Source organism: Ricinus communis, chromosome 5 (genome assembly GCF_019578655.1).
Source record: "Ricinus communis isolate WT05 ecotype wild-type chromosome 5, ASM1957865v1, whole genome shotgun sequence".
Lineage (NCBI taxonomy): Eukaryota > Viridiplantae > Streptophyta > Magnoliopsida > Malpighiales > Euphorbiaceae > Ricinus > Ricinus communis.
In genome coordinates this window covers 23,403,398-23,431,354 of record NC_063260.1, presented here as the reverse complement: position 1 = coordinate 23,431,354, position 27,957 = coordinate 23,403,398, and the positions used below count along the sequence as shown (strand labels likewise).

Below are 27,957 nucleotides of genomic sequence, written 5' to 3'. Positions count from 1 at the left end.
AGAATGTGATTGTAATTCTAATTCAGATTTTCATGCTACTTTTTTTAGATTGGTAATCATATTTTTTCTAAATGTATTTGATTAAAAATGATATTAAAGTTGTGTTTTTTAAATTTTTTAGAGCCGAAAATAGCACCGAACCGAACTGTATTTAACCGTAAAATTGGTACAATACGGTATTGGATCCTTTTATGTTTGGTACGGTACTGGTACCTTTAATTTTAAAATAACCGAGATTTGGTATGGTACTGGTGATTTATAGATAACCGAATTTGACCGATCCGTGCTCAGTCCTACTATCTTGTGAGGTTCGCCTTAATGCACGAGTCCATCTGTGTTTTTCTTTTTTTTTCTTATATAAAAATATTTTAAATTTTAATAAAATTAACTATTATCTTTCTATTAATTAAAAAATTAAATTAACATTATAATTAAATTATAAATTATTATTAAATCTGAAATTCATTTAGAATTTAACTTATTTTTTAAATTAAAATAAAATTCTATTCTCAATATAAATTAACTTTACTATCTAACCAAAATAATTAATTATTATCTTTTACTTAGAAATCAACAAAAACCTATCCTATTCCCCTTGCTCCTGCTACATGGAGCACTCTCACGTGCATTAACGTGGCACGTGCATACTCAGTCGAAAGATAAAAGCTCTTATCAATTCCCATTTTCTTCTCCTTCCTTTGGAACCTTACTTTCTTCCTCTCTCACTGCAAGCTCTGCAATCCTTCAACGGTTCTCAGTTTCGTAAATTTAAAAGAAAATATAATTAATTTTGTTTTTTCTTTCTGTTTTTGCTTTTCCAATCTTCAGGTAATTGAAAAAAAGAGAAAGGATGGCAGCAATAGCTACTGCAGGTGCTATTAGCTTCAATCTAATAGGCACATTCAAAGGTCTCTCTTTATCTTCAAGCTCTTCTTTTTTCAAAGGCGATACAACATTGAATCTTTCGCTTTCAAGAAACTGCGTTTCGTTGCCGTTAAAGGCTCCGTTTCCATTAACAATTGAAATGGCTCACAAGAAAGGAGCTGGTAGTACAAAGAACGGCCGTGATTCTCCCGGCCAACGTCTTGGCGTCAAGATTTTCGGCAATCAAGCTGCCAAACCCGGCGCTATTATCGTCCGCCAGCGTGGCACCAAGGTAAAATCAACAATTTTGCAATTTTAAATTTATAGGTGTGATTTCAGTAGTAAAAGGAGTTTTTGATCAATGTGATTGTGAGATTTAACTGTCTGCCAACTGAAAGGCCAATTGAATGATGTCGAAGTTCGTTGTTTGTTGGGTCTGAAAGTTCAAAAGAGGTAGCTAATCTTTGAGTAGCCGAATATTGAATGAGGACATGGTGTTCGCATACCTAATTGGTATAAGGTTTTCTTCTGTTGTTGAATTTGATATCAAAACACTGCTCCTCAACATCATATATACACTGCTTCTATTCTCATTCCACTTTAACTTCATCCATATGCATTATGCTACATCTGGACATCAAGATTTGAATCATTCATTTGGATTTGTTAACAATTACTTTGTTTGGGAACCACATGGAACTGTATTAACGATCATTTGAGACAAATCCATAGTAAGGTTGAACGCCTAGTTAATGACGATTTGAAACCACACATATCTATATGTAATTTGAAATTCTAATATTCAAAAGTTAGTATTTCATATTCAAATGCATGGATGCAAAATGCAAGGTTATTGCATGTTTATGTCGCTTCATGAAAACTCTGCATGTTTTCTTAAATGAAAAGAATTGTATGACCTTGGTTGTCTTGACAATATTCTCAGTTTCATCCCGGGAAAAATGTGGGGCTTGGCAAGGATCACACCATTTTCTCGTTGATTGATGGACTTGTAAAATTTGAGAAGTTTGGACCTGACAGGAAGAAGGTTTGACTTGTGAATTTCTGAACCTCACAGTGCGATTCTTAATGCTGCGTATTCCAATGACACATTTCATTGAATTTTGACTGCAGGTGAGTGTTTATCCACGGGAAGTTCAGCCTGAGAATCCTAACAGCTATCGAGCAAGAAAGAGAGAGTACTTTAGGCTGCAGCGTGAACGTAAGAAGGCTAGAAAGGAAGGCCTTATTGCCGAGCCTCAGCTGGTACTTGCTTCCAACGTTGATGCTACAGATGACAACCCTGACTGTTGATTCCGAAAGGGACTCCAATTTTGGATTGTCTTTTTCCTTAACTGGCAAACCCATGAAAATATTGTTTACTTCAGTGGCTTCTATTTTATTAATGCTCTTTAGATGTGTTCATAGTTGCTGTACTAAATATGCAAATTCTAGTTTCTTCTTGTCTACTTCAATACAATCTCCATTTTGCTACAGCGAGTTCAGTCTGTGGTTTGAATTTAGTGCATATGATACTATATGCTGCTTTAGCATCCGTATCATTAGAATGAAAACACAGTTACTGTAATTTGCTAGGTACAACTGTAAATGGTATGAAACAAGTCTTGATAATTATGTTGGAATTAATCGACAAGAAGCTGTAGCAAGCTTGGTCATTGTACCCCAAAATCTATAGCTTTCTAAGCAAGAGCTTATAGCGACTTGTGCATGTCAGCAAATGAGCTTATTGAGCCTGATGTCCATATTTGCTCCCTACAGCATCTAAATTGCAGGCAAACTAGGAACAGGAAATGTAAATGGAGGATTTGGGTAGCGAATTATGCCTCATTAACATAAATTGTGCAGGGAGTCCAAAACTTAGGGAATCCAACCAGAGCCAGGAAGAAAAGTTAATCAGCAGATATTAATTATACTTCACACTTCAGAAACATCATATATTACGAAGTACATCTTTTCCTTGATACTTTAGATTATCAGGAGCTAATGAAAAAAATGGAAAAAAAAAAAAAAAAAAAAAAAAACTCCTTTTGAGTTCCTTCACTTTGAAGTGAACTATAAAAGAACCTGATTGACATGTTTGAGGGATAACTCCAAACATACCACCAGAATAAAGAAAAGGGGAAACCAAGATCAGATCACCAGGTGCAAATGACCAGAAATTTGCATATCATATCTGTTAACCTTATAGTCTAGCACATCTAAACAACCAAAGCAATGTAAAGTTTGTAAATACTAACAATGTTCCTTTTCACTACACTAGGTTTTCTCTGGATATTGTAATCAAGCTAATGAACAACCATTTTCCATTGTAGCAAATCCAAGTTGACCTGCAACATTAACATAAACATTAGACATCCCAATCCAGCACAAACATAAAAATTATATTAAGGCTTGCTTCCAACAACACAGTATATCAAGAAGATGAGGTTAACCTTTGTATGAACCAAACTCCCTAAAAAACTTTCCCCTAGTAAAGGTATGTGAATATGATGTAGTGCAGCCATTATCTATAACCGCACGATTTTTATGTTCTCTTATTTGGATGTGAAAACACAAAAGCAAGAGCAAGAAGCAACTCTATCTTCAACTTAAGACCAACTTAGATCCACACAGCCGCTCTTTGGTTAACAAAGTTCTTGGGTGGGCAGGGGGCAAGCTTATATAGACCATATTTTTAAGTTGCTCAATAGGCTCATTAGATACTAATTACCTACTTTATTGAGATCCGGTTCATGTAGCAACCATCTCTCGACAAGCACACATTCAAAATTAAAGAAAAGGTAAATCTCTATTTGCTCAAATTTGTCTATGTAAATTATACACAATCAATAACTTTCTAGATAAAAGTTAAATTCCTAATGATTGGAACCTCACGTTCCATGATTAAATCTTCCTGTAGGTTTAGGTAGATTATGTAAATGAAACAACAAAAGAAAAAAAAAGAGCTAAATAAAGTTTAAATTCCTAATGTAGTAAATTAATCACTTTAACCATCATATAAACAAAGAGTACAACGATAAATAAAGCGTGTAAATATAAGATAATAATAATAACAACTTACAATTACCTTAAGCTAAACAGACCCAACAATGATATTGTTAATAGGAATGAATATCAATTTGACAAAGAAACCAACGAATCCCATCACTACAAATCCTATCGCTGTACGGAAAGCCACCTTCGTGAACTCTACAACAACACAATCACAAAATCCAAACATCAAAAATTGCAAGAACATATGTGTTTGAATCAAAATCCACAACGATCAGAAGGAGGAAATTATGATGACAATAATAAGAAGGAAACCTTTGCGATCGGGCTTGTGACAACGCTTGACGAGGCGGACGCTGTCCTTGGAAAAGTCTCGCAATGGATCCAATACTGAATCAATTGCGTCCATCCTTTTTGATAATTAGATTTAGAATTTGAGATCTGAGAGGTTGGCGATGAGATTTATGTTATTTAACAGATTGAAGAAGAACGGAGATTGAAAACTACCATTTTTATATACATCGAGTTTTTCTAAGATTTTGACCAGAAATGCCCCTGCTACTTGTTCAGTTAACTGGACAAATTGGTCTTTGTATTGAGAACGGTGCGTTTAGTGGAGGGATAGTCTTGTCCAATTAATAATGAAAAAAAGGGGAATCATACATATTTCAAGTGAAAGACCAAAGACTTGTCTGTTATGTAACAAATCAAATGCCTCTCTCTTTTGCATTACAAAAGAAGGAAATAAAAAGAAGAGAAAATTATCTTGTTTGTGTCTCGGTTTGCTGCACAAGAATCAAATCAATTTTATAACATTGATGTTTGTTTAACCACCAATTGCTGCTTTTCCTCGAAGCAAACTTTCCATATTCATTTCAACTCCACAAGTGAAATATCATTCTGCGGAACAAATATCACGAATGCCTGGATGAAGTAATGCTACTACCGCAAACAACAAGCAGAAAACTTCCTGTTTTAAAAAATAAATAAATAAATTTAGCAGTCAGCTGACTTGTCCCCATCGATTGACTTCGCGCAATCATGCAAGTGAAATTTTAGACATCTCCTACATCTCTGTTGTAATCAGATTCTTAGTTACTTAAGAGAACCCATTGATGTTGTTGGTGGAAGCAGGCAAGTTATTTACATATGAGGCGGCTATCTCCTTGTTCCAGTTTGTTTGCTGTTTCCTTGCTGAACAGCTCGAGGGACAAATGTGAGCCCACGATTGTGGCGGCGACCAAAGCTAATAGATGAAGGAGATGAATCTGAAGTACTTAGTCTAGAGACTGCTGAAACGAGGCCATCGATGGTTTCACCTTCTACTTCCATTTTGCTCGGAGCCTCCTCCTTTGGGATCACTCTTTGATGCTTGTGCTTCTGTCTTGCTTTCTTGGATGGATGGGCTTTCTTAAAGAATTCAAATGCACTGGGGAATTTATGCTTGTCCACCAAGTGCTGTTGCCTACTCTTGTAGTTAATCAATTTAAGACCACATCCCTCCACCAGGCATTCATACTGTCACACAAGCACACAACAATATCAGCATTGAACAACATAGCTTTGATAAGAAGCATAAACATGCACAAATACAGAAGTTTTACAATTGCTAGTCGGCTCTAGACACAAGCTTGGATATAAGAGAGCGAGACAATTAAAGTCCACAAAAAGGAAAAGAAAGACATTGGCTTCCATAAACAATTGTTCCATCCATCCCTAGAGTGTAATTGTACTCCACTTCTATTCCCACATTTATTTTCTGTTTTCCATTTTTAAGCGATTCTTATAGTTCATCATGGAGCGGTATAGGTATTGTTGATAATCAAATCATTATAAGTGAGCAGCAAATGTAAATAATCGCCAGGAAATAAGGAATCATGAATAGAAGCATTGACAACTTGTTAAAAGTAATTAACTGCATAAATGCTCAACTAAAATTAAATGAAGCATAAGAAATTTAAGAGATCAACTAAAAAAGAGAATACAAAATAACTATCTAACAAAAGATATACCATGGGGTAACCACGTGCAACTTTAGCCTGGAAAAATGAATCATGTGCTTCAGATACATGTATGCCCAACAATCGCGAAGTTGGGTACACTCTAGAGCAGACTGAACAGGATGCAGTGTGTCGCGCATTGTAGTGATCTTCAAAATCTTCCAAAGATGTCAAGTGTGCGCCGCATCCAACAATGGGACAGGAAACCTCCCTGCTCAAACAATGGTTTTTTGAGGTCAAGCATGATTAGTAGAAAATGAGGAATAAATCTACAAGTAGGTATATGAACCATTAATTGTAAAACCCTGAAATTGCTTATTCTCATTTCCAGAAGTACAAAACTTGAAATGCTGATCTTTTCTCTCAAGCAGAATCAAGTCGCCAAGTTGTCAAAACCATGTATTTTGGCCAAACAAATAAGAGCATTCTCATGTTTAAAGACACCATAGTTGCTAGAATTCAAATTTTTCCAACTATTAAAAAACAAGGCATTCAGAAAGAAGTTAAATCATACCAAAATAATGACATGATTACTCAATGCAATTGAACTCTTGCACATGATGTGTTCCAAGCAAAGCCATAATTGCACTTCCTCTTCAAATGATTCATAATAAGGAATTAAGTACATATACATACACTAGCCCTTCATGATTCAACAAGTATATTAACAATATCAGATACCAGCTGAATAGTCAATATACATACATACTAAACAGGAAAAATTGAAAATGAGAAATTTAATCAAAACCAACGCATACCTATCATCCTCATCTATCAAATTCTGCAATTGAGGTTTCTCATCTTCAGTTAAATCCAATGCAATCTGGAATTATCAAATTTCAAAAAAATAAAAAATGCATAAAAACAAAATCTAATTTACACTCATTCTTAATTTCCAAACAAAGATATAAAACCTGTTTGGCAAGAAGCTCTCTTTCGATGTTGCCATAAGCAAAGAAAGGAGATTCAGGGCCAAAACGTCGACGAATTGGTGTCCAGTACGGAAACCCTAATTCTCCTCCTTTTGTATCTACATCTACCACCATGGCCATCAGTGATCGTTCTGCTACTGTACAACAGATTTTTCTTTTTTTTGTTTTCTGATTTCAAAATCAAAATTGAAATGGACCGTTGAGAGACTGAGACAGTTTGTATATTTCTTTTTCTTTTTTCCGTGTCTCTTTCCCCAATTTATGGGGAAGTCTAATTCTGGAGGTTTCGAGCCCATTTTGAGTCCATTATAATTGGCCTTATGAATATTTTGGGCTCTAAACTTAGACATGATGTTTTTGTTTCGTTCTTGCAAACTGGGAAAAGAAAACATTTACAGAATGAAAACTTAGACATGATGTTAAGCTTGTCCATTTTACAGATCAACACTTTTTTTTTTTTTTTTTTTTTTACAAAATGAAATTAATTGTTTTAACGATTTTAACACATATTATTATTTTTCCTTTTAACAGTATATTCATGAATGATAATGATCAGTGACCTAGGGAATGTGTATACTATATACAATTTGCTTTGAGAAATTAAACGTTTAATTGAAAAGAACCCACACCTTATATTGAATGTCATGAGCTGAAGTCACATGCGACCTCTTAAAAAACTAAAAGATTATAGCAATTCTTTTGGTGCTTGGAGAATTTCTTTTGATACAAAGGAGGCTAACAGCAAAAGAAAAAGAAAGAACAGAGGGACAAAGAAATAACACAACACCTATTTCATCCCTAACCAATAACTGATTGACGAGCATTCAAGAGCTCGTGGCAACCTCTGGGAAACTTTGAAATAATCTTACAATATAATTGTATAACAGTAAAACGTATCGATATATGGTCAACGCATTTTTTTACTTCCATCTTCTGTAATAAGAGGACTCTAATTAGTTTTGATGAAAGACCATGTTCTTGCATACAATAACACGTGCGAGGACAATATCTTGCTTGCTTAAACACGTTACTGTCATTCGCTAAAGAAAACAAAAAAAAAAAGGAAAATTAATTTACACGTTATTGCCATTTCTCAAAATCATATAGTAGTTACTTTTTTTGACGATTTCTAAAAAGAGGGAATGAATTAGATGGGCCTAAAGGCTGATTAGCCATGACTTTGATGTGACTTGATTAAATTAACTATGAGTGATTTGAATACTAATGGTTGAGTGAATTGGATATGATTGTTAAAAAAATAAAATTGAATAATGAAACTAATGGGATCATGCTTCATGCTTAAAGCTAACAATTTCAAATAAATAATTACCTAATTTCTGTCAACTATGTATGTTTTCAGAAATAATCTTTATACAACATCCAATTTTAGAGACATGTTAATACTTATAGTTAAAAAAAAAAAAAAAGGACAAAAGGGCATTAATCTATTTATAAATGTATCTTTATCTAAAAAGACGGTATGACTTGGCCATAAGGAATAGTTTAAGCCCAATTGATTAATCTAGGTCTTTTTTTATGAATTAATACTCGCTCCTACAGCATAAATTCCTATGCCAATATTGAAGGATTTTAATACATACATCACTTGGGAAATTTTAGATGTATATATAAAAAAACTCAGTTAATTATTAAATGGAAATAACTCATTTTCAAAATTAAGTTTATAAATAAATCAAGAAGAGGTACACTTGCCAAATGATTGATTGAGGAAAGTAAATCCAATTATCATTCCAACTGATTCTTATTATTTTTACTTGCTTAATTAATTATTATGCTAATATAAATCATGATCATAGTCCATGAGAACAAATGTTCCCAATAATCCATTATCTAATGTCTGATGCACCTTCTTCCACCAACGGGCATTAACATCTTGGAAAGCTTTGACTTTTCTGAATACTCTGTGTCAAACAACAAACTGTTGAGGTGCACTAGCCAGGTAAATTTACATAAGAAAGCTAAACACATTACTTCAAGTATAAACCACAGCTTATATAATTTCTTATGTGAACATTCAATATTAAAATAACAGATTTGTTATTGTGTCATTGTCATTTCAAACTCACAAGGGAAGGTCATGGTCCGATTTCAAGTCCTAATCCCATCTAGTAAGCATACCTAATTTACAACAAATAACAGCTACCAATTCAATAAAAAGATAAAAGACCCAAGCTTTTCAGTTTTTACAATACCAAGAAGCAAAAGGTCTTCATTTGACTTGTAGGCTTAAAACAAAGATTTACTCAATACGTGGATTACTTGGAACGAATCATATATCACACTGCTGGTCTAGATGACCCTATTGGCTTTCAAATATATAGTTTTCAAGTAAACCCATTCTAGCTAGTATTTTCATGTGGGCTACTGAGGATTATTAATTTGGACTAGTTCTTCTCCTTTATTAAAATAATTAAATAATATACTCTGGTTATATAAATAAGAGGTCATAGTCCAAAAGGAGAGAGATATAGAGAGAGGTTGGTTAAGCTTAATGATGCAGGTAAAAGGAATGGAGGCAAGGAGAGATTTGCTGATGATGAAAATGATAATGATAATGATAATAGTTTCTTCGATGATAGGTAGAGGAGAGGGGCAACTAACAGAGAATTTCTACAGCTCTAACTGTCCGAATGTGGAAGCTATAGTGAAGCAGGTAGTGTCCACAAAGTTCAGGCAGACCTTCACTACAATCCCAGCCACTCTTCGTCTATTTTTCCATGATTGTTTTGTCACGGTAATGATCAACAATATTCATTTTATATACCAATTTAAGTTTATCTTTTCCTCGTTCATTTGCTGGTTTTGTTCACGCATGATGAATTTGCATGTTTCTATAATCCAGTGATGATTTATTTACTGTAGATAAAGTAACGATTATGTTCGTTCCTCAGAAAAATCCATTTTCTTCTGGAGTTCTTATATCAAATAAGAATGATGACCATGTTACTCAATTAGCATATGTTTGACATAGATGCTCCATTTGGCTGGGTGACTTGTTATACAGACTCCAAAAACGATGAAAGATTAATTAGTGCGCTAGCTGAATTTGTTTTCAATTTTACCGTTTTGGATCAATACTTTCGGAGGTAAATTATGAATATATAAATTAACGTGGGGGTGTATTTTTAGACTCGAACAAATTAGTGGCTGAGTAAAAATGTATATAAAGTTGATCTAAGCATCGTTAATTATTTAAAAAAGTAAATTAAGGCAGAAACTTTCCCTTTCTTTTTATATATATATTTATTTGATCATACGTCGAGTATGACCCTTTCAAGAGGCCTGACACTTTTATTTCCTCTTACTACAAGTTATCCATATGTATTGTGGAAACAATTAAAACTGGTCCACGCCTTTATTGTCTCAGCCCTCTATTCCCCGTGGCCGCAGACACATGGTCCTTTTTGGGTCGTTTGTTACAATTTGCTGTCTTCTCTGCAACCTATTTGCTTGGATTGTTATTGTAATAGGAAATTGATCAGAAGGGCTGAACCTGCACCTCTACCTGACGTAGATTACTTGTCCATCATTTTATTTTCTTTTCTTTCCGATGATTTTTAATTGAATTACCATTGCGTGTCTAATTACTCGATTAATCTAAAATGTTAATTTTGAAGTCAAATTCTTTTGTTCTACTTATGAAAGAACTGATTTAACTTTTCATCGGGGGCACCTAGCAATTTCAAAAACTATTTTTAACTTTACTGCCAGAGAATGTCATAATAAAACTCAAACTCACCAGACGCCACAGTAGATTAATTTCAAAATTAAATTCTGACAGTAGTAAATGTTTCAATATCTGAAGTTATTTCTTATATGGGCAGAGTAGTTGGTTGATTATACTCTTGTTTATTCATATTATTTGTGGACAGTTGCGTTCGCAATTTGAGAAGAAAAATAAGAAGAAAGAAAACAAGTAATTATAAGATTCGGTTTTCTAGTAATCTTATTTGCCTGTTCCTGATCATAGGGTTGTGATGCCTCGATTATGATTTCATCACCAAATGGAGGTGCGGAAAAAGATGCTGAGGATAATCTTTCCCTTGCAGGAGATGGATTTGACACCGTAACGAAAGCAAAGCAAGCAGTAGAAGCACAATGCCCACAGGTGGTCTCTTGTGCAGATATTATAGCCATTGCTGCCAGGGATGTTGTAGTCCTGGTAAGGAACCTACCATTAATTCTGTACAACTTAACAAAGTTGATGTAGATTCACGCCGCACTGTTTTTCTTTTACTTTTAGCTAGTATGAGCACAATTAAATAGCACCAAAATAACTTAACTGATCGTCATGCATGGTAATTATTAAATGTTTTTCAGGCTGGAGGTCCTTCATTCAGTGTAGAATTGGGGCGTCGTGATAGCTTGGTATCTCAAGCATCACTTGTGGTAGGAAATTTACCAGAACCAGACTTCACGCTTTCGCAACTTAACGACATGTTTGGCAAAAACAACCTTAGCCAAATCGACATGATTGCACTTTCAGGAGCCCATACATTGGGATTCTCTCATTGCAATCGCTTTGCGAATCGCCTTTATTCGTTCTCTCCAGCATCCCCTGTGGATCCTACTCTGGATCCAAACTATGCCAAGCAGCTGATGGATGCATGTCCTCAAAATGTAGACCCTGTTATAGCCGTAGACATGGACCCAACGACACCGCGAATCTTTGACAATGTGTATTATCAAAATTTAGTTGCCGGAAAGGGTTTGTTTACTTCAGATCAGGTGCTGTTTACTGACCCTTCATCGAAGTCTACTGCCATTGATTTTGCAAATAGCGAAGGAGAATTTAATGGAGCTTTTGTCACAGCCATGAGAAAGCTTGGTAGAGTAGGAATCAAGACTGGTAACCAAGGACGAATAAGAACGGACTGTACCAACATTGATTCTTGATGCAATTCATCTATTGCTTTGTTCTACTTGTAAAATTTCAGTTATGGTTGCAGGATCATTTAATTAATAATCTGATAATGCATAGATGTCTATTACAAGTATATTACTTGCATATATAAAATAGACGTATTAATTTCTTATTGAGAATTTAATTAAATTGTAACCAAAATTGAAGTTGAATGGATCATATAAAATAAATTAAAATTTTGTGAGCAAAATGGAACTAAAAGTACAAAATTCAGTAATCATTTATATTACTGTCTCCGAAAGAAAAACGATGAAGAAAATCATGAAGAGAATCATTAATTGATTGAACAAGAGAAAAATCTACAACACTTCGAACATGCCAAAGCATAATGATCACCCAAAGGTAAATGGTTGCATCCAGGTAAAAAAACAATATAATTATAACAAAAAAATGGAAAAAGATTGGGGACTTCATAGGAGAACTGCTCTGGAGTAGGCCTTTTCTGCTGTCTTTCTAGCAATACAACGTGTGTTCTCATAAACATGAGGAAGTCACAAAAAGCTTGCTTGGAGTATACAAACACCACCATAAAATGGATGTAGTAGTCTAGGTACAAAGCTTGATCGAGTTCTCTTCCAAGAGTCAAGTTCGAGATTTGCCGTAGAGGTTTGCATAGACAATCTTTGTCCGATGCACAAGAATCAGGCTTAATATGACTGCAATAATGCAAAATCCTGACATAATCATGGAAGTAAGGAAATAGCATACAGCACCTTCACACTTCAGTGGCTCATCCGGACCAAATAAGCCTGAAAAGAGTGATCCTGCAGTCCGCATATGGTGCTCATGAGCTTGCCTTTCCGCTTCTCGGTCGTATATTCTACTGGCAATTAGACCAGAGAAGACGAGTGAACCTGCAGGATTGGCTAGAGTGAGGAAATTGTACAGAGCCCCGAACTTTTTCAATCCAAACAACTCAGATGCAGCAGCAGGCACAATTGCCCAATGAGCCCCATAGCCAAGGCCAATTAGTAAAGTCCCGATGTACATTGTGCCAGGCCAGTCAAAAGCAAAGAATACATGCCCAATTGCCATAACAAATTGGGCAACAGCCATTGCAATTGGCCTTGGGTAAGCATAGTCCCTGAGTATCATCAAATATATATATGAGAACAATATTCCAATAAAAAAATTCACATTTAGATACATTCAAATATCTACAAGAAAACGAAATTCGTTTTTACCTCACAATAATCTCAGAGAAATAACCCCCACCAACACGACCAAGAAAGTTCCAAATGCTGATCATGGACACAAATATATGTGTATTATCATAACCTAGAGACTGGCTCATTTGACCAAGGTTATCAATGACGGTCAACCCAGATCCTGATCCTAATAAAAGTGAGACAAAAATAAGCCAAAAATCTGCCTTGATCAATGCCTGCATCAAGGTGAAATCCTCGCCTCTGTGTGGACCTCTTCTCCTTTTGATCCTTACTGCTCCTTCTGCAGCTGCTTGGAATAGTTTTGTCTGCAACTGTGCAATTCGTTTTTTCCTCTCTGATGCTGGAAGCAGGTCTACTTCCTTGGGTTTCTCATCTTCCACCTCACTAAGTATTACCTCATGACCATCTTGTTCAGATTTTCCAGCCTCTTGTTTCTCTGACTCAGGTAGAAGAGTTTCTTCTGCCGGATCTCTAGGTTCATGGAAAAAGCTCAACCAAATAGGAATCACAATAGGGAGCAAAAGGAGAACAAATAAAACCACTGTAAAAACAATAATTAAAGTGTGGCTCAGATCAACAAGGTCTTCAAGCAGCATAACCCCCATTAGATAGGCAGCCAATAGAAGGCATACACTGTATACAAATGTAAAGCTGGTGCCATCAGATGGTCTAACTTGTCTGTGACCTCCCACAGGTCTTATAATGAACATTAGAGTGACAACTACCATTGCTGGCCCTACTGCAACCATAAATATGAGAGATGCGTGATTGGGGGAATGGATCATTGTATATATTTGGGTCAAAATTGCACCACTTAAGCCAGCAAAGCCTTTGAGTATTCCAACTACAGGACCCCGGCTTTTAGGAAAGTTTTGCACACAAGAAACCAGAGCAGCTGTATTGAAGTAAGTTTCACCATTGTTCCCCACGAATATAAGAATGCACATCTGCATAATGAACTTATGTTAAACCATTTTCTAAACTAAGACAGGATATAAGATACAAAAGGTTTTCCTAAATATCCTGAACCAAGAAAAAAAAAAAATAGTGGAAACAGTATACAGGAATACAGGAGGTGAATTTGGCAGCCAAGATAACGTCAAATCAGCAATCAAGGAAAAACTAAGTCTGATGATATTAAAATTCCCATATTACAGTACAAATAAGTCATTTAATTGTTCAAATAAGATGCAGCTCTCCTTTTTGCTTCCATTGTTACAGTATCAGAAGTTCAATAGTTTTCAATAATCCATTGCACAAAGAAGTACATTATGAGGCAGGAAAAAGATTTCCCATGTACACCATACGCGTAGTCTTTTATGATACGACCAAAGGAACTTGTACAGAAACTCCGTGAAAGCCTACATTTTCCCAGAAGTACGCAGATCATATGGTTTTAACAGAAAAGAGCCGTATCAGTCATAAACTAGAACTCGTCCATGCATAGCGACAAAATATGAGCCAAAGGAACAATTTGTTTTCAGAAGTACAATCTGAACTGAAATGGAATAACTAACTAACGTGGTAACAAACTACTGTTGAAGAATGTAATTGACTGTTTCAATTCAGCAATTATGTGAGAGTTAAATAAACAAAAGGTTGCAATTCAAGATAAATGAAATCTCAGTAAGCAACTTCAGATTACCACCCTAATTATCGCGTAAATCAGCCAAAATCACATTGAAAAAAAGAAGAGAAAGGGATAATGTTGAAGTTAATGTAAGGAGTGAACAAAAAGGAAATAAAGGACTTGCATCTTCTTCATTGATGATAACATCTCCAAATAGAAGGAGACTCAAAGCAACACAAAGAAAACTCCAATAAAATAGTAGAATAAAATGAAAAAAATTCCCAATGAAGAACTCAGCCTTTAGAAATCATAATTTTGCAGTAACAGAAATGAGAAGAAAGAAAAATTGGAGTGCAAGGTATCCATTTTCAGCAAAGATCAATTTTCAATAATTAGACCAATTAAATCATCAATTTCAAATCATATAAAACAACAGACAGTGATAAGAATCAAAAGATTAATTAATACTTACAACCCACAAAGGCAAAACTGGAGCTTTGCCAGTAACAACAAGCCAAACCCAGCCATACCCAACAAGATTCTGCAAAGCACCAACCAATAAAGCACCCCATAAAGGCAAGATTTCAGATAAACTGCCAGCTAAGAACCCAACACTATCACCAAGATCCTTAGCCACACCCAAACTAGCAAGCTGCCTTTGATTATAATTCAAAGAACTCTTTATAACAGGTGATATACTACCAAATAAATACCCAACTCCTGCACAAGACTGTATCCACATTGCAGCTACAAAAACCAGCCATCTATTATTAATAAACGCATAAAGTCTCTCTTGTAATCTACCCATCATCACCGAACCAACAACAGATAAAGGAAGCTTCTTGAGTCAATGTTTCTTGTTCTTGTTCTAAATCTTTATTTTCCTGAATTTGATCAAATAAAGAAAAAGGATAGCCCAGAAGAACCAAGATCAGCTTGTTTTATATATATATATATATATATATGTGTGTATGTATATATATATCAAGATATGAGCTTAATTGTAGGTTCTATATAAATATACAAGAAGAAGGAATAACACAGAAGCTCAGAAACAGAGGATGCTAATGGTGAAATGAAACACTGTGTGATAATGATGAAATGAAGCACTGTGTTTTATCGGTCAGTATTTTATCCCTATGTACATAAAGACACATCACTGTTGGATGTATTTGCAGAAATGCCACTTGGCCTGACGCGACAAGATAAAGTGAAAAAATAAAAACAAAAAACAGAAGATGGAGATGGAAGCGTTGAATTATGCCATAACAAAAAAAAAAAAAAAAAGTAAGTGGGAAGTGTTGCATTATGCTGTAAAAATATAAATAGCGAGTGTCTGTTTTATCTAAAACAGGCAGAAGATGATCCAGTTTAGGTTTCTCTTTACAGGTAAATTGACATTTTTGACTGTTTCTATCCTCTGGGTTGGCTATTATTAGCTCATTTGATTCGGCTATGGCTTCTCTCTATGCGGCTGATCGCCATATTTTAGGGAGAAGATGAGATTTTTCAGAGTTTCTAAAACACCCTTGAAGTTATCTTGACATACTCTTCATTCAGAATTAGCACTAATCACACGGAGTGTATTAATTAATATCAAATGCATATTAGTTTTCTGTTAATCCAATATATCGACGTGAGAATTACTTTGAGAATAAGTAGGTATTTTCTTTTGTGAGAAAAATCTAAAGTAGAACTAGCATTATTATAACATCAGGATTAAAGTAATAATCAAATAATAATTATATTTCTCATAAACAAAGATTAAAGTGTAGAAACACTTTAGGATTAAATTTTGTTAGTTGTGATACAAGCAGGAGTAATTGTATATTTGAGTAAAGTTGGTCATTTATTTTGGATGAGATAAGTAGATTGGCTTCTTTTGTATATATAATAGCACAAGTTGGATTTATGCTTTGTCTTTGGCACTTTTTTTCCAATTTTTATAAATTGTCCATGGATTTTTATCTTCAAGATTCTCGACCAGCTAAATGCCGAAATATATAACTACATAAGTAGAAGATTAACATGAGCATGACTGCCTAATAGAACCAAATATATCTTTTTTATTTTGGGGGGTAGGGGGAGAGGGGGGTAAAAGAAGAAGGGAAAATGCCATAACAGAAAGAAAACCTAAAATTATCTTAAACATACAGATATGTATTCCCTACTTTTGAGATGTATTGCATAACCAAATATGCATTTGGTTCTTTCCTTTCTTTCTTTTTTTGAGTTAAGCCAACATTAACTGGGAAAAGCAAAATTACAATCATCTTTCTTCAGACATCAATTATTGAAAGATATGAAGATTAAGAAAAAGAGTGGGAATTTTGACTGGCCCAAGAAACGAAAAAGATAATGCTATCTTTGCTTGTACTATGGAAATTCTATTGTAGAGTTTTCAACTTCTTGAAATTTTATTATGACAGACAATCATTTTGTTGTAAACATGTCTTTCATTTCTCATAATAAATATGCACATGTTCTCCCTTTCATTTTTAATAGCTCTGGACCCTGCTGAAGAAAGGTTGTCCTCTTCTCATTTATCACCAACTCTGCTTGTCAAACTATTCCATGATTTCAACCAGAAAAAATAAAATAAAATATAAAACAGCACATGTTCTGCACACTAAAAATCTTTTGACAAATATATATTCTGTTGTTACCTCGCTAGTCCAATCTGTCTATTAGCTTCCTTCTTCTTTTTTTAAGTAAAATATGAGTCGACCTTGAAAAAAAGGTAATTATATTTTAATGTGATATTTTTCTTAAAAATAAAAAGAGAAAAAGTATTTTTTTCTATTAAAATTCATAAACGGTACTCTTTCCTCTATTTCAAAAAAGATATTTTTTTTTTTCAAATTTGGTGCGTCACAAATTGTAGTGTATGTTTTAATTATTAGTTTAATAAATAGTTGTTAAAAATATTTTTTATTAATCAATAAAAATTAATTTTTATACTTTATATTTTGAAATTATAGTTTTTTGTATAAATTTTAATAAAAATGTTTTAGATAAGAATTTATATTTTTAATCTATCAGCAATAAAAGTAGGATTTTCTTTTCCATATAATGTAGAAAATATTAGTTGGAGAAGACTACAGGGGATATTTCTTTGTCAGCTAGCGATATATTATGACGTCAAATGATTCATGAGTTTATTCGTGTCTTCATAAATGAATGTAAGAAACCACGTGTGAAATATGTTGAGGGTTACATAAGAAAAGAGACCACGTTCTCTACAGCGTCTGGTCCTTTTCCGGTACATCAATTTCTACTCTTCAAAAAGAACAATCCTAGTTCAAACAAACTGATTAAGTTGCATCTTTTTCTCTCTAATTCTGCCCTTCACTTCGTTGATGCGACGATTATATCCCATTTCTCTCTGTAATAAGCCATGAAATGGCTACAAATTTTTTATTAAAAGAGAAAAAAAACACTTTTGCACTCAATTATGTAACTATTTTAATTTTATTTATTTTTCACGAGTTTGAAAATGTACTTTAAGATTTAGTTTGTGTGTTCCAAATTAATTGCTTTAATTATATATTTATGAAAAAAAGTGATAAATTATAAACAAATCCAATTGACTCTTTATAACAGAATTATAGTACAAAAATAAACAAAATTTGTATAGGTACTATTTAAATTAGTTGATATGTTTGTGAGCTGTGACTGTGGCTTAAAACAAATAAATATCATCCCATGATTAAATCAACCATCGAAGTGAATAAGTATGAAAAATATTTATGTTTTAATATTTTATACCTTTTAGTATGTAATTTTTTTAAAACAAAGAGAGACAGGTAGTTATAAATTTTATAAGAAAATATATTTTTATTATTAAAAAAAATTCAATTTGTAATAATTTAATCATTTTTACTTTGATTAGTCATCATTGTCTTATTGTCCGTATTTGATAACTTGAGTTTAGAAATTAATAATTTTTAATTTTATTTTTCTACCATCAAATAGCAGTTTAAAAAATTATTTAAAATTAGTTATTGATATAATAAAATTGGTTTAATAGTCAAACAATAACATTTTGAGTTGTTAATCTCTAAATTTATATTATTAAATACAAAAAAATAATATTAATGACCGATTGGAGTACAAATAGCTAAATTTTTATTAATCGATGTATTTTAATAATAAAATATTTTTTATTCCAATAAAAATTACATACTAAAAATTGTCAAATAGTAAAATTACAACAAACTTTTATCTAAAAGAAATTACATACTAAATATTATTAAATGCTAAAACCACATTTCTTTTTATACCTATCCAAAAAAAATTGTAATACGAAAAGGACAATTTACCCTGCTACGCAGTACGTTATGGAACTTAGAAACACTATTAAGAAACGTCCTTTCCGGCCGCAAACAGCCGGATAAAATCATTCTACAACTAAGAGACAAGACAACCATCTCATTTGAATTCTTTCTTATCCAAAATGGTATGAATATATACGGAGATACACAGCATATGTGGATTTGTATTTTGATTGTGACGAAAATGGACAAAAAGATGGTATGGGACACAGATCTAGTTCTAATAGCAGTTAATTAATTAAATTGCTGCTCATGCATGCATGTAATGGGGTCCTCTTCTTAATGCTATTTATGCTCGTCTCTAACTTTGCTCTTCTTCAACAAGATGCTCATACGTGCATTTTATTAATTGTGTCCAGTTTTTTTTTTTTTTTTTGGTCTCTTATTGTACCTAAAATGTTCTTTTGATTGAGGGATCATACAATTTTAAGTGCAACCCTTTTACTTGCATTATATATAAGTGGCAAATGAATTGTATTTACTCTTATTTAATAATATAAATTGATACAAGTAAAAAATTATCCAATCTTTATACCGCTTTATACGATGAATTAGCGAGTTAAGATTTTCTACATGTGGTATTTGAAAAATTACTCTTTCCAAATATGATATTAAAAAAAAATATTCCGACAATCAAATTAATATTTGATGATGGCAAACGCTACAAGTGTTTAGTAGAATAGTAGTTAGATACCTTTTTTTATTATATAACCGTGTATTTGTAGGTTGAGAAATGGTATTTTAGTTAATACTATTTCTCCTCTTTTATAGGAGATAAGTCTTTTATGTAAGGAGAGAATCATTAATTGGACTAACCACATCCTTTAAGAAATAGAGTATTAGTCTTAACTCCTTCAACAGGATGGCTAATACCTTAACAAAACATCTTCTTAGAGTCACCGATTTTTTGATAGATTGGTCATTATTCAACTTTAGGTGAGTTCGTGCGAGTATGAAGATATCCGTTTAGGCTAACTCGCATCATAAATTAATGATTTTAGCTTTTTAAAAAATTTAAATTATATTTTCTAATCAGTTTTACTGTTTCATGGTCGACCACGATCTCTCTTTCCAAATGATCAGTTTTACTGAATCTACTATTATAATTCAATCTAATAAATACCGAATCGCCAACCTAATAAAGCCCAAATTTTGATGCTACAATTTGTAATGAAATCCGAAGCTTCACCCCACCATTTATTATCTGTTTTTATTGGGTTTCTTCTTGTGTGTATAAAATAACGAATTAAAAATCCACTTAATTAGCCAATAAGAAAAAGAAAAGGATATCTATATGTGCGTGTGAGAAAGCGAAAGAGAGTAACATCTAATACTAATGGCTTAAAATTCTTTGCTCCATCTTTACTCCAACAACTTATCAATCTTCTGTTATGACACTTTTTATTTGAATTTAGAAATTTTATTATTTTATTTGTTCTTTTCCTCCAAAATAAGGATAAACTTCCAATGTCATGTCAAGTTCTAGACTTGTTGTGTGCTGGATCAGCCCGAATTATAGAAAACTAAAGGTCTCAATTGCTGAGCTGGTTTTGCTTTGCTTATCCGATGCCAAAGAAAAGAAGAATTATGGATCAAGCATATATTTTGTATAGTTATATTTTTTAATACATTTTTTGAGACACTTTCTTAATACATTTACGATGAGTTGGAAGTAGTTTTAATATATTATGTTTGAGTTCAAACCCACAAATATAAATTTCAATATATATGACACTCATTCTCAAATTTTTTAAATTGTAATTTTATAAACAACCAATATATAAATATATCTTTAAATATCAATTATTAGCTGAGGAATTATAATTCAAGATCTCTATGTAATTTAATTGATACGTTGACCAGTAAAGAAAAACTTAATTTTCTTCTAAAAAGAAAAACAAAAAACTTAATGTGGCACGTTGGTTCTCTATTCGTACCATCCGTGGCTAGCTACTCGATGACCAATTGTCAATAATCTGTAAGGAGAATTGTTGTCTAGGCTCCCTAATTAAGAATAATCTATATTTTATTTGCAAAGATTTAAAAATATTTTAAGTTTAGTATTTTATTTGATATTAATGAAAATTTAATCATTTTTCTTCATATTTTTATAATATATTTTACGAATGAAAATTATTATTTTCTAAACTAAGAGAGATTTTAACTAATTAAGCTCATTCAACTGCATAATATTATTATTATCATTTAAGTGCTGAGTTCACACATCAAACAGTGTTTCTGATTTTATGGTATTTGTTTAAGGTGTCAAAAAAATCATTTGTGATTAGCAGTCACGAAGAAATAACGAAAAAGGTGTGATTCATGTGATCTAAAATGATTGTGATATCTCGTCCAACAATAAAATAATTTTCTCATCTCAGCTTTTTAGTCTTGTTTTAGCAAAGACTAATTAGTATTTACTAAAACTTATCCGTATTGGTAGGTGAAAGTGGGGTCAAATACTCCGACTAGCAGCAGTGAAGATCAATTGTTTAATTGTCTATTTGGCTGCTTTTGCTAATCAATTTTCTAATATATTATTTCTCTACTTCTTCTTTTTTTTGTCAGAAAATTATTATTTCTGAAGTTTCTTTTCGGAAGGAAAATACAAATTGCTTTATTCTTTCTATTGCTTATTTGCTTTACATAGATTTTGATGATATCTCAACAATGTCGATATGTCCGAGTGGTTAAGGAGACAGACTTGAAATCTGTTGGGCTTCGCCCGCGCAGGTTCGAACCCTGCTGTCGACGAATTTTTCATTTTTTTTCTTCATTTTCTGGGAAGATATTGCGTTGAATGTCTTTGTAGAGTAATATGAGCTATGATCATATTTTTCTTGAAAAGATGCTAGCGTGGTAGTACATATGTACAAGCATATTAAAGCTTAGCTTATTCTTGTAACTACAATTTTATGTGCTAGTAAGTTGTCTTCATGTATAATTCAAATGGAATATAGAATGGATCATTCTTCAAAAGTTGGCAACTGATTCCATGATCAAATTTGTTTTCATAATTCTGTATGTGCTTTTAAGACCAAATAAATTCTATCTTATATTAACTCACATACACTATTGATTATTTTTTTATATTTTTTATATTTTTTTCTGCTATTTGATCAATGTCTGATCATATCAGATTGTAGCTATTAATATCATTTTTTTTTTTAATTTTTATGCTCCTCAATGAACTTGAGAAAGTCCTTTGCTTGGCAATAAGAGAAGTATCTTTGTTTCGGGAGTTGAAACATCAAAAGATTATTACGTGACTCTTTCAGTTTTCAATTGTATATCATGAAATTAATTTCATAAGGCAAGCTGATGTCGTATTCTTTTTTTACCTTTTTTAAGTGTTGGATTTACGATTTGCAGAATTAGAATTGCCGAGTAAGTAATCTCGGCCTCTCACATGTTAAGCCCATTTATATTTTAAAATCTTGCTCAATGAATAGTGTAAAATATCAATATATATACTATATCAATTTTAAGACATAATTTTTTTTAACACATATTTTTGATACGTATATATACTTTTCACTTGTGTCTCACTATTTACTTTTGACATATGAAATTTAAATTTATTCAAAATTTTATAATTTATTTTATTAATTTATTAATTAAAATAAGTCATATTCTAATTAAACAATAATTATAATTTTTAAAAATGAAATTTGAATTATGTTTTCAATATTATATATTAATTACTAAATTAATTTTTTAATAAGATCAATTATTTAATAATTTATAATCTCAAAAATAATAATATCAATTATATTTATAATATTAATTTATATGATATCAAAAATCGATTAATAAATAATTTTGAAATAGTTTTTATATTATTGTCTTAACAATATTTTAAAATAATTTTTTTGAAATATTTATTGTTATTTTGTAAAATATTATAAATAATTATAAAACTTGAAATTCTTGTTAATTTTTTTTTATAAATTGAATGTAACAATATATAATAATAACTATGAGTAGACAACACGAAGAAGAATAGCTAATTAATAATAATTAAATACTTTCTATTTGAAAGCACGAGACTTCAGTGGACTCCAAAAGGCTATTCCTAGTGACGAAGCAAAACCAAAGATCCACATCATTGATTACGAGGAAAAGAAGAAAAAAGATGAAAAATCCGCATCATTGTCAATTGGAAAATCACCAATTTGGTAAGACTTTAGTGGGGTGTGGGGGATGGGGGGGTGGGGGGAGGAGAGACATGTCAAATTGAACAATATCATTGAAGAAGAGCCCCTTTAGTATAGCGGTGGCTATAATGGAAGACATCCATTATCAGGATCTCCACTCCACAAGCAATTGGAATGAGCTTTTCCATACTAAAAAGAAGAAGAAAAACATATAAAGTTGCTTTTTAATTAGCACCATGTTTTAATCAGTTAGTTTTGTGCTTAGGTAACTAAGAAAAAGAGTTAGAATTGGCTGTGCGTGTGATCTTGTACTTGTTCCATGCCGAGTTCTCACTTGTTTTTATTGTTACCAGTAGCAAGTGAGTATTTACCTGGAAGCTTCCTTTCTTCTGATGTAATGCATGTGATGAGATGAGCTATGGAACTATGAATCTGAATAGCTTGATTCTCTAACCTTTGCTTTTCCTAGTCATCAATCTTTGTCTCTTCTTCTTAAAGAAATACCACATCTTTATAATCACAATCTTTCCTACCATTTTCACTCTATTATCATTGTCATCAATAGTCCCATCGAGAGTGATCACTTGAGAGAACTGAGATACACGCACATTAAGTAGATCATCATCAAGAAAGAAAAAGATGTCGGATTGGGGACCAGTTTTTGTTGCTGTTGTGCTGTTTATACTCTTAACACCAGGTTTGCTGATTCAGATTCCGGGTCGTCACCGATTCATTGAGTTTGGCAACTTTCAGACTAGTGGAGTTTCCATACTGGTTCATGCCATCCTATATTTTGCTCTCATGTGCATCTTTTTGTTAGCTGTTGGAGTCCACATGTATATTGGTTCATAATCATTCTAATTTTCTGGAACTGCAATGTGGTTTCATGATCTTTTTCTTTTTTTCTTGTGTGGAACTTCTGAGGATTTGTGCTGGTAATATGAACTTGGTTTGTCAGAATCAAATGTAGAAAATTAATTTTTGTTGGGGTGTGGAATTTCTTGATTTCAACAATCTTTGGCTGAATGTGTAATTCTATGCAGTGACGTCTTTGTCCTTCTGATTGCAAGTTGAATTCTTTACCATCAGTAAAAACAGACTGGATTATATCATAAGCAAAAAAATTCATTTTATATCCAGCATATCTGTTAATAATTAGCAAAGGAATTGGAAATTCAGGTTTTTTTTTTTTTTTTAAACTTTTTGGTTAACTGGGTTATGATTGTGATTAGTGATTAGAATTGGATCGGCTCATCGACTCTAGTACCACTAGGCAAAACAATTTTTGGTGGCTTCTAGGCAATCCAGGAAGGAGCGAATGATGTTGTAGATTTGGTTTACATGTGCAATTGTCAATGAGATGGGGTTGATGAGGTGGATATACATTTAATTGAGCTTGAATTTGTGGACTTGCTTCATGTGTTCTGGAATTAGAAACACCAAGTTCCGATCAAATGCATAGGAAACTGCAGTGAACCAATTAAAGCTGAAAAGTGATCCAGATGGCACCTTTTAATTCACTTCGGTCTCAATTGTTGTATAATTATTATAATATATTAATCAGGTTTTTTTATTACTTAATACAAAAATATTTATGATTAAGCAATTCCTAATTCAACCGTATAATGTAATATCCAGTGCAGAGGCAAGTGATTCCCTCAGAATCAATGAAACGGACAATCCCTCCTTTTTGGTTGCAAAATAAACCATCTTCTTGTCTTCTGGAGCCATCCAAGTTGTTAAAGAGTTTGGTCGTGAGTGTTGTGTCATCACTCCAGCATTTTCCTCGCAGGATGCGTACGAGTAATTGAGTAAAAGTAAATCCCTCCCCTCAACAGCCAAGAGCTTTCGTTTATAATTGGAGATTTGTGAAGAGGCCGCTGATTATTAATGTTTCGGATCATAATTGTTATATTATTCTAATTAAGACATTGTGGTCTTTTTTATTTATAGGCTAGAATTTTTTTATTAGAATATTCTAATAATAATGATTGCCACCACTAACATATCCCTCATATTTGGCTATCAACAGTGCTTTCAATTTGAGACAATTATGGCCATTGAGCTATGTCCTCTCAAATGACTCTCTTGACCCATTTCGTTATGTGAAGACCAAAAGCCACAATTTTGGATAACAAATCATTTGATTATTCTCGGAAGAACTTGTTATGACTAATTAAGATGGTCATGCTGGATCAAAAGCAAATTGTGCTGGGTCATCCGAATATTAGACAAAATCAAAAGAATTTGCTTGAAATACGATAATAAGAACTAATAAGTAACCTTCTAGGAATTTTATATATATATATATCTATATATTCACCCAAATCAGTTCTCATTTGACAAATGGAGAAGAATAACATCATCCTGCTCTTAGCTAGCTAGTAGAGCATGAAACAGAAGTAATCACTCGTGAGCTACCTAGACGTAGAGATGGACATGAAGAACCACAAAAAACAAAATAAGAAACAAACCATAGATAACCAAGTGAGCAAAAATTGAAGCTATACTAGTCTTCATGTTCATGAAATCAAACGGTCTTTCCTTTCCTGGAATTTGGAAAACCAAACCTGGTGATAAAAATGCAAACAGTGCAGCAGCTATCAGAGGAGCAGCCCAATCGTTCATTCTTCTTCTTCTAATAATAATAGGAACCCAGTTTCACTTTTTCAGCTCTTCAAAACCTACACTTGTACAAAGAAGAAGGAGAAGAAGAATTAAGAATAAAGTGAAGGGTATAGAAAAGAATGACTAATAAAAGACCTTTATAGCAGGGAGGGAAGAATAGGATTCCAACAAAAAAGCTAAAATATGAAATACCTTATCATGATCAAATATTCACTTTATTATATTGGAGTATTATACTTTTAACAAGACTTTCTGGTTTGTTGGATAAGGCAAAGAACATCACTTTCTCCAGTTAACCATGATTAATTGTAAATTTGTAATCATTTACAATTCCATAGACTCAAAAATAATTAGTTGGTGGGATGCACCATTCATAATTAGTATATACATACATATGGGAGACCATAATTAAGTATATAGTGATAGCACACTTAATATCAGAAATTAAAAAAAAAAATGAATCCTGTCCTTTTTCTCTCAACAATAAAATGTTTAACCATTTAGACTAAGTCCGAATTATGTATTCAGTTTATTTTTTGTAAAATATATATATATATATATATAATCCATACATGCGTTATCATAAATAAATTTTTTTAATTGAGATAATATAAAAAAAATAAAAAAAATTAAAATTTGGATACATCCCGAGCTATTTTATGAGCTATAGTGTTAAAAGGAATGATAAATAAAATGGTGAGAGATGGATCTAAATTTAGAAGCTATTAGATGAATATATGCAAAGAAAGCTTAAGCAATAGCAGGAGGTGGAGTTTCTCGACGAGCAATTCGAATAACTTGCAGATCATCTCCTGATTCCATCCCTTGCAACTTGCCTAAACCATACATATTCTTTTTATTATGCTTTCTTTTTTCTTTTTGTTTTGTTAAGAAAAAGAAAATAAAATAAGGCCCACACAAGACTAGTCAAAGAACGGCCGACTGCATAAATAGATGTATAAATTTAATTATTTAATTACTTTAAATTTAATATAATAAATATTTAAACTCTAACCTATCATTTTATTTAATTTAAAATATATTTAAATTTTATTTTTAGATAATGTCTCAATACTTACATGCAGTATATATAAATATATTGAATAAAATTATGTATTAAATTATATCAAACATTATAATATCAAATATTTAATTAAAATACATTTAAAGATTAAGATGATAAAAAAAAAATCTAATTACATCTCTTTTTCCTAATTTAGTGCATTATTCCTCTGACTGTCTTTGTCTTCTTATAGGCTAAAGTTGTTAATAAGAACAGTGGATCCCTTGAAAACTGATGGATGGTCGTTTAAGGTGGGTTTTAGTGGATTTTTCTTTTTCTTTTGATTATAGGCATTCTTATGTGCTACTTCTGGCCTCAATCTCGATGTCGGGAAGATCGACGGCTGTCCTTTACTATCCTACATCACAACCACTGCGATGCCTTTAACTTTAGGACTATATTTTATTTAAATCGTAAAATATTTTATCTATTAATATTATATATGCCTATCATTTTCTCGTTTTGACATTATATATGCCAATTGTGATATGATATGATAATTACTCCTAATTCTCTCCTTCTCTTTCTCTCACTGTAATATTTCCTGTTTTCTATTTATAGTATTCTCTCTATTTAGATCTTTTCTAACAAAATTTTTTATTTACAAAATATATTTTCCACTTACGTAGAAATTAAAATAAATTTAGTTTAATATCATATATCATCCGTTTTTACTATTTTTTACTAAAATATTTTACTTAAATATTCTAAATATCAATTATTTACATTATTTTTATTGGACTTAACAATTTACTCATTATTACTATTTAATTTAAAATTAATTAAATTTGAATAAGAGGTCCATTATACTAAAACTCAAAATACATTTAATAAAAACTTATATTTCGATACAAGAAAATTAAGATTTAATTTTATATGATAATATTTTTATGCTAAAATAGAAACTCTTTTGACTATTAACTGTTAATTATTAAATAAAAAGACAAACAATAATTTTGCATGATCGAAAAATTAGAAAGTGGCGTTTCTTTTTATAATGGATAAAGCACATTTTACACATTATTCTATAGAATTATAATTAATATATCAATGGACTATTAAATCTTCTATTTATATAATAATACTAATCATATATTCTATTGAATTGTTATTATATATACTTAATCTATATTAATAAATTTATGTATAGATATTTTTAGATAAAAGATTTAATTTAAATTTTATGAATTTTAAAAGATGACAACTACTATAAAAAGAGATTACTTTTAAAATATGTTAGATAAAAATAATTTATAATCTTCATATTTATATAATTCTAGTCTAAT

The 27,957-nt window shown here is 32.0% G+C and overlaps 7 protein-coding genes and 1 non-coding gene across 8 annotated transcripts; 4 read left to right on the top strand and 4 right to left on the bottom strand.

Annotated features, from left to right (window-relative positions):
• The first annotated feature begins 629 nt into the window (after positions 1 to 629).
• LOC8271441 (50S ribosomal protein L27, chloroplastic) lies at positions 630 to 2,355 on the top strand. The gene is made up of 3 exons (XM_002509460.3): positions 630 to 1,156; positions 1,808 to 1,909; positions 1,996 to 2,355. The coding sequence occupies exons 1-3, from the start codon at positions 851 to 853 to the stop codon at positions 2,173 to 2,175; spliced, it is 588 nt and encodes a 195-aa protein (XP_002509506.1). The 5' UTR covers positions 630 to 850; the 3' UTR covers positions 2,176 to 2,355.
• A 676-nt stretch (positions 2,356 to 3,031) lies between these two features.
• Positions 3,032 to 4,413, bottom strand: LOC8271440 (protein transport protein Sec61 subunit gamma-1). The gene is made up of 3 exons (XM_002509459.4): positions 4,189 to 4,413; positions 3,950 to 4,071; positions 3,032 to 3,209 (listed from the first exon to the last, which is right to left on the bottom strand). The coding sequence occupies exons 1-2, from the start codon at positions 4,280 to 4,282 to the stop codon at positions 3,956 to 3,958; spliced, it is 210 nt and encodes a 69-aa protein (XP_002509505.1). The 5' UTR covers positions 4,283 to 4,413; the 3' UTR covers positions 3,032 to 3,209; positions 3,950 to 3,955.
• Positions 4,414 to 4,618: 205 nt separating this feature from the next.
• Positions 4,619 to 7,317, bottom strand: LOC8271439 (zinc finger protein 511). Its single transcript, XM_002509458.4, has 4 exons — positions 6,788 to 7,317; positions 6,632 to 6,696; positions 5,886 to 6,084; positions 4,619 to 5,391 (listed from the first exon to the last, which is right to left on the bottom strand). Exons 1-4 carry the CDS (start codon positions 6,923 to 6,925, stop codon positions 5,032 to 5,034), a joined length of 762 nt encoding a protein of 253 aa, XP_002509504.2. The 5' UTR covers positions 6,926 to 7,317; the 3' UTR covers positions 4,619 to 5,031.
• Positions 7,318 to 9,219: 1,902 nt separating this feature from the next.
• Positions 9,220 to 11,823, top strand: LOC8271438 (peroxidase 55). Its single transcript, XM_002509457.4, has 3 exons — positions 9,220 to 9,560; positions 10,797 to 10,988; positions 11,147 to 11,823. The coding sequence occupies exons 1-3, from the start codon at positions 9,318 to 9,320 to the stop codon at positions 11,720 to 11,722; spliced, it is 1,011 nt and encodes a 336-aa protein (XP_002509503.2). The 5' UTR covers positions 9,220 to 9,317; the 3' UTR covers positions 11,723 to 11,823.
• Positions 11,824 to 12,000: 177 nt separating this feature from the next.
• On the bottom strand, positions 12,001 to 15,591 carry LOC8288058 (protein NUCLEAR FUSION DEFECTIVE 4). The gene is made up of 3 exons (XM_002509456.4): positions 14,962 to 15,591; positions 12,935 to 13,866; positions 12,001 to 12,834 (listed from the first exon to the last, which is right to left on the bottom strand). The coding sequence occupies exons 1-3, from the start codon at positions 15,298 to 15,300 to the stop codon at positions 12,333 to 12,335; spliced, it is 1,773 nt and encodes a 590-aa protein (XP_002509502.2). The 5' UTR covers positions 15,301 to 15,591; the 3' UTR covers positions 12,001 to 12,332.
• A 5,904-nt stretch (positions 15,592 to 21,495) lies between these two features.
• On the top strand, positions 21,496 to 21,577 carry TRNAS-UGA. Its single transcript has one exon. It is a non-coding gene; the product is annotated as a tRNA-Ser (tRNA).
• A 1,453-nt stretch (positions 21,578 to 23,030) lies between these two features.
• LOC8271436 lies at positions 23,031 to 23,977 on the top strand. The gene has a single exon (XM_025156304.2). The coding sequence runs from the start codon at positions 23,620 to 23,622 to the stop codon at positions 23,830 to 23,832; it is 213 nt and encodes a 70-aa protein (XP_025012072.1). The 5' UTR covers positions 23,031 to 23,619; the 3' UTR covers positions 23,833 to 23,977.
• A 1,275-nt stretch (positions 23,978 to 25,252) lies between these two features.
• LOC107262693 lies at positions 25,253 to 25,763 on the bottom strand. The gene has a single exon (XM_015729094.3). It carries the CDS (start codon positions 25,606 to 25,608, stop codon positions 25,402 to 25,404), a length of 207 nt encoding a protein of 68 aa, XP_015584580.1. The 5' UTR covers positions 25,609 to 25,763; the 3' UTR covers positions 25,253 to 25,401.
• Positions 25,764 to 27,957: the final 2,194 nt, after the last annotated feature.

Bases quoted from the DNA above. Each gene is read 5' to 3' on its own strand.
- LOC8271441 (XM_002509460.3), top strand. From the start codon at position 851: ATGGCAGCAATAGCTACTGCAGGTGCTATTAGCTTCAATCTAATAGGC. The intron at 1,157-1,807 runs GTAAAATCAACA...CAATATTCTCAG, and splicing joins TCCGCCAGCGTGGCACCAAG to TTTCATCCCGGGAAAAATGT. The intron at 1,910-1,995 runs GTTTGACTTGTG...TTTTGACTGCAG, and splicing joins TTGGACCTGACAGGAAGAAG to GTGAGTGTTTATCCACGGGA.
- LOC8271440 (XM_002509459.4), bottom strand. From the start codon at position 4,282: ATGGACGCAATTGATTCAGTATTGGATCCATTGCGAGACTTTTCCAAG. The intron at 4,072-4,188 runs GTTTCCTTCTTA...GTGTTGTTGTAG, and splicing joins TCACAAGCCCGATCGCAAAG to AGTTCACGAAGGTGGCTTTC.
- LOC8271439 (XM_002509458.4), bottom strand. From the start codon at position 6,925: ATGGCCATGGTGGTAGATGTAGATACAAAAGGAGGAGAATTAGGGTTT. The intron at 6,697-6,787 runs GTTTTATATCTT...TGATAATTCCAG, and splicing joins GAGAGCTTCTTGCCAAACAG to ATTGCATTGGATTTAACTGA. The intron at 6,085-6,631 runs GTATGCGTTGGT...TTGTTTGAGCAG, and splicing joins TTGATAGATGAGGATGATAG to GGAGGTTTCCTGTCCCATTG.
- LOC8271438 (XM_002509457.4), top strand. From the start codon at position 9,318: ATGATGCAGGTAAAAGGAATGGAGGCAAGGAGAGATTTGCTGATGATG. The intron at 9,561-10,796 runs GTAATGATCAAC...TCCTGATCATAG, and splicing joins TCCATGATTGTTTTGTCACG to GGTTGTGATGCCTCGATTAT. The intron at 10,989-11,146 runs GTAAGGAACCTA...AATGTTTTTCAG, and splicing joins CCAGGGATGTTGTAGTCCTG to GCTGGAGGTCCTTCATTCAG.
- LOC8288058 (XM_002509456.4), bottom strand. From the start codon at position 15,300: ATGATGGGTAGATTACAAGAGAGACTTTATGCGTTTATTAATAATAGA. The intron at 13,867-14,961 runs GTAAGTATTAAT...TTCATTATGCAG, and splicing joins CAGTTTTGCCTTTGTGGGTT to ATGTGCATTCTTATATTCGT. The intron at 12,835-12,934 runs GTAAAAACGAAT...GATGATACTCAG, and splicing joins TTCTCTGAGATTATTGTGAG to GGACTATGCTTACCCAAGGC.
- LOC8271436 (XM_025156304.2), top strand. From the start codon at position 23,620: ATGTCGGATTGGGGACCAGTTTTTGTTGCTGTTGTGCTGTTTATACTC.
- LOC107262693 (XM_015729094.3), bottom strand. From the start codon at position 25,608: ATGAACGATTGGGCTGCTCCTCTGATAGCTGCTGCACTGTTTGCATTT.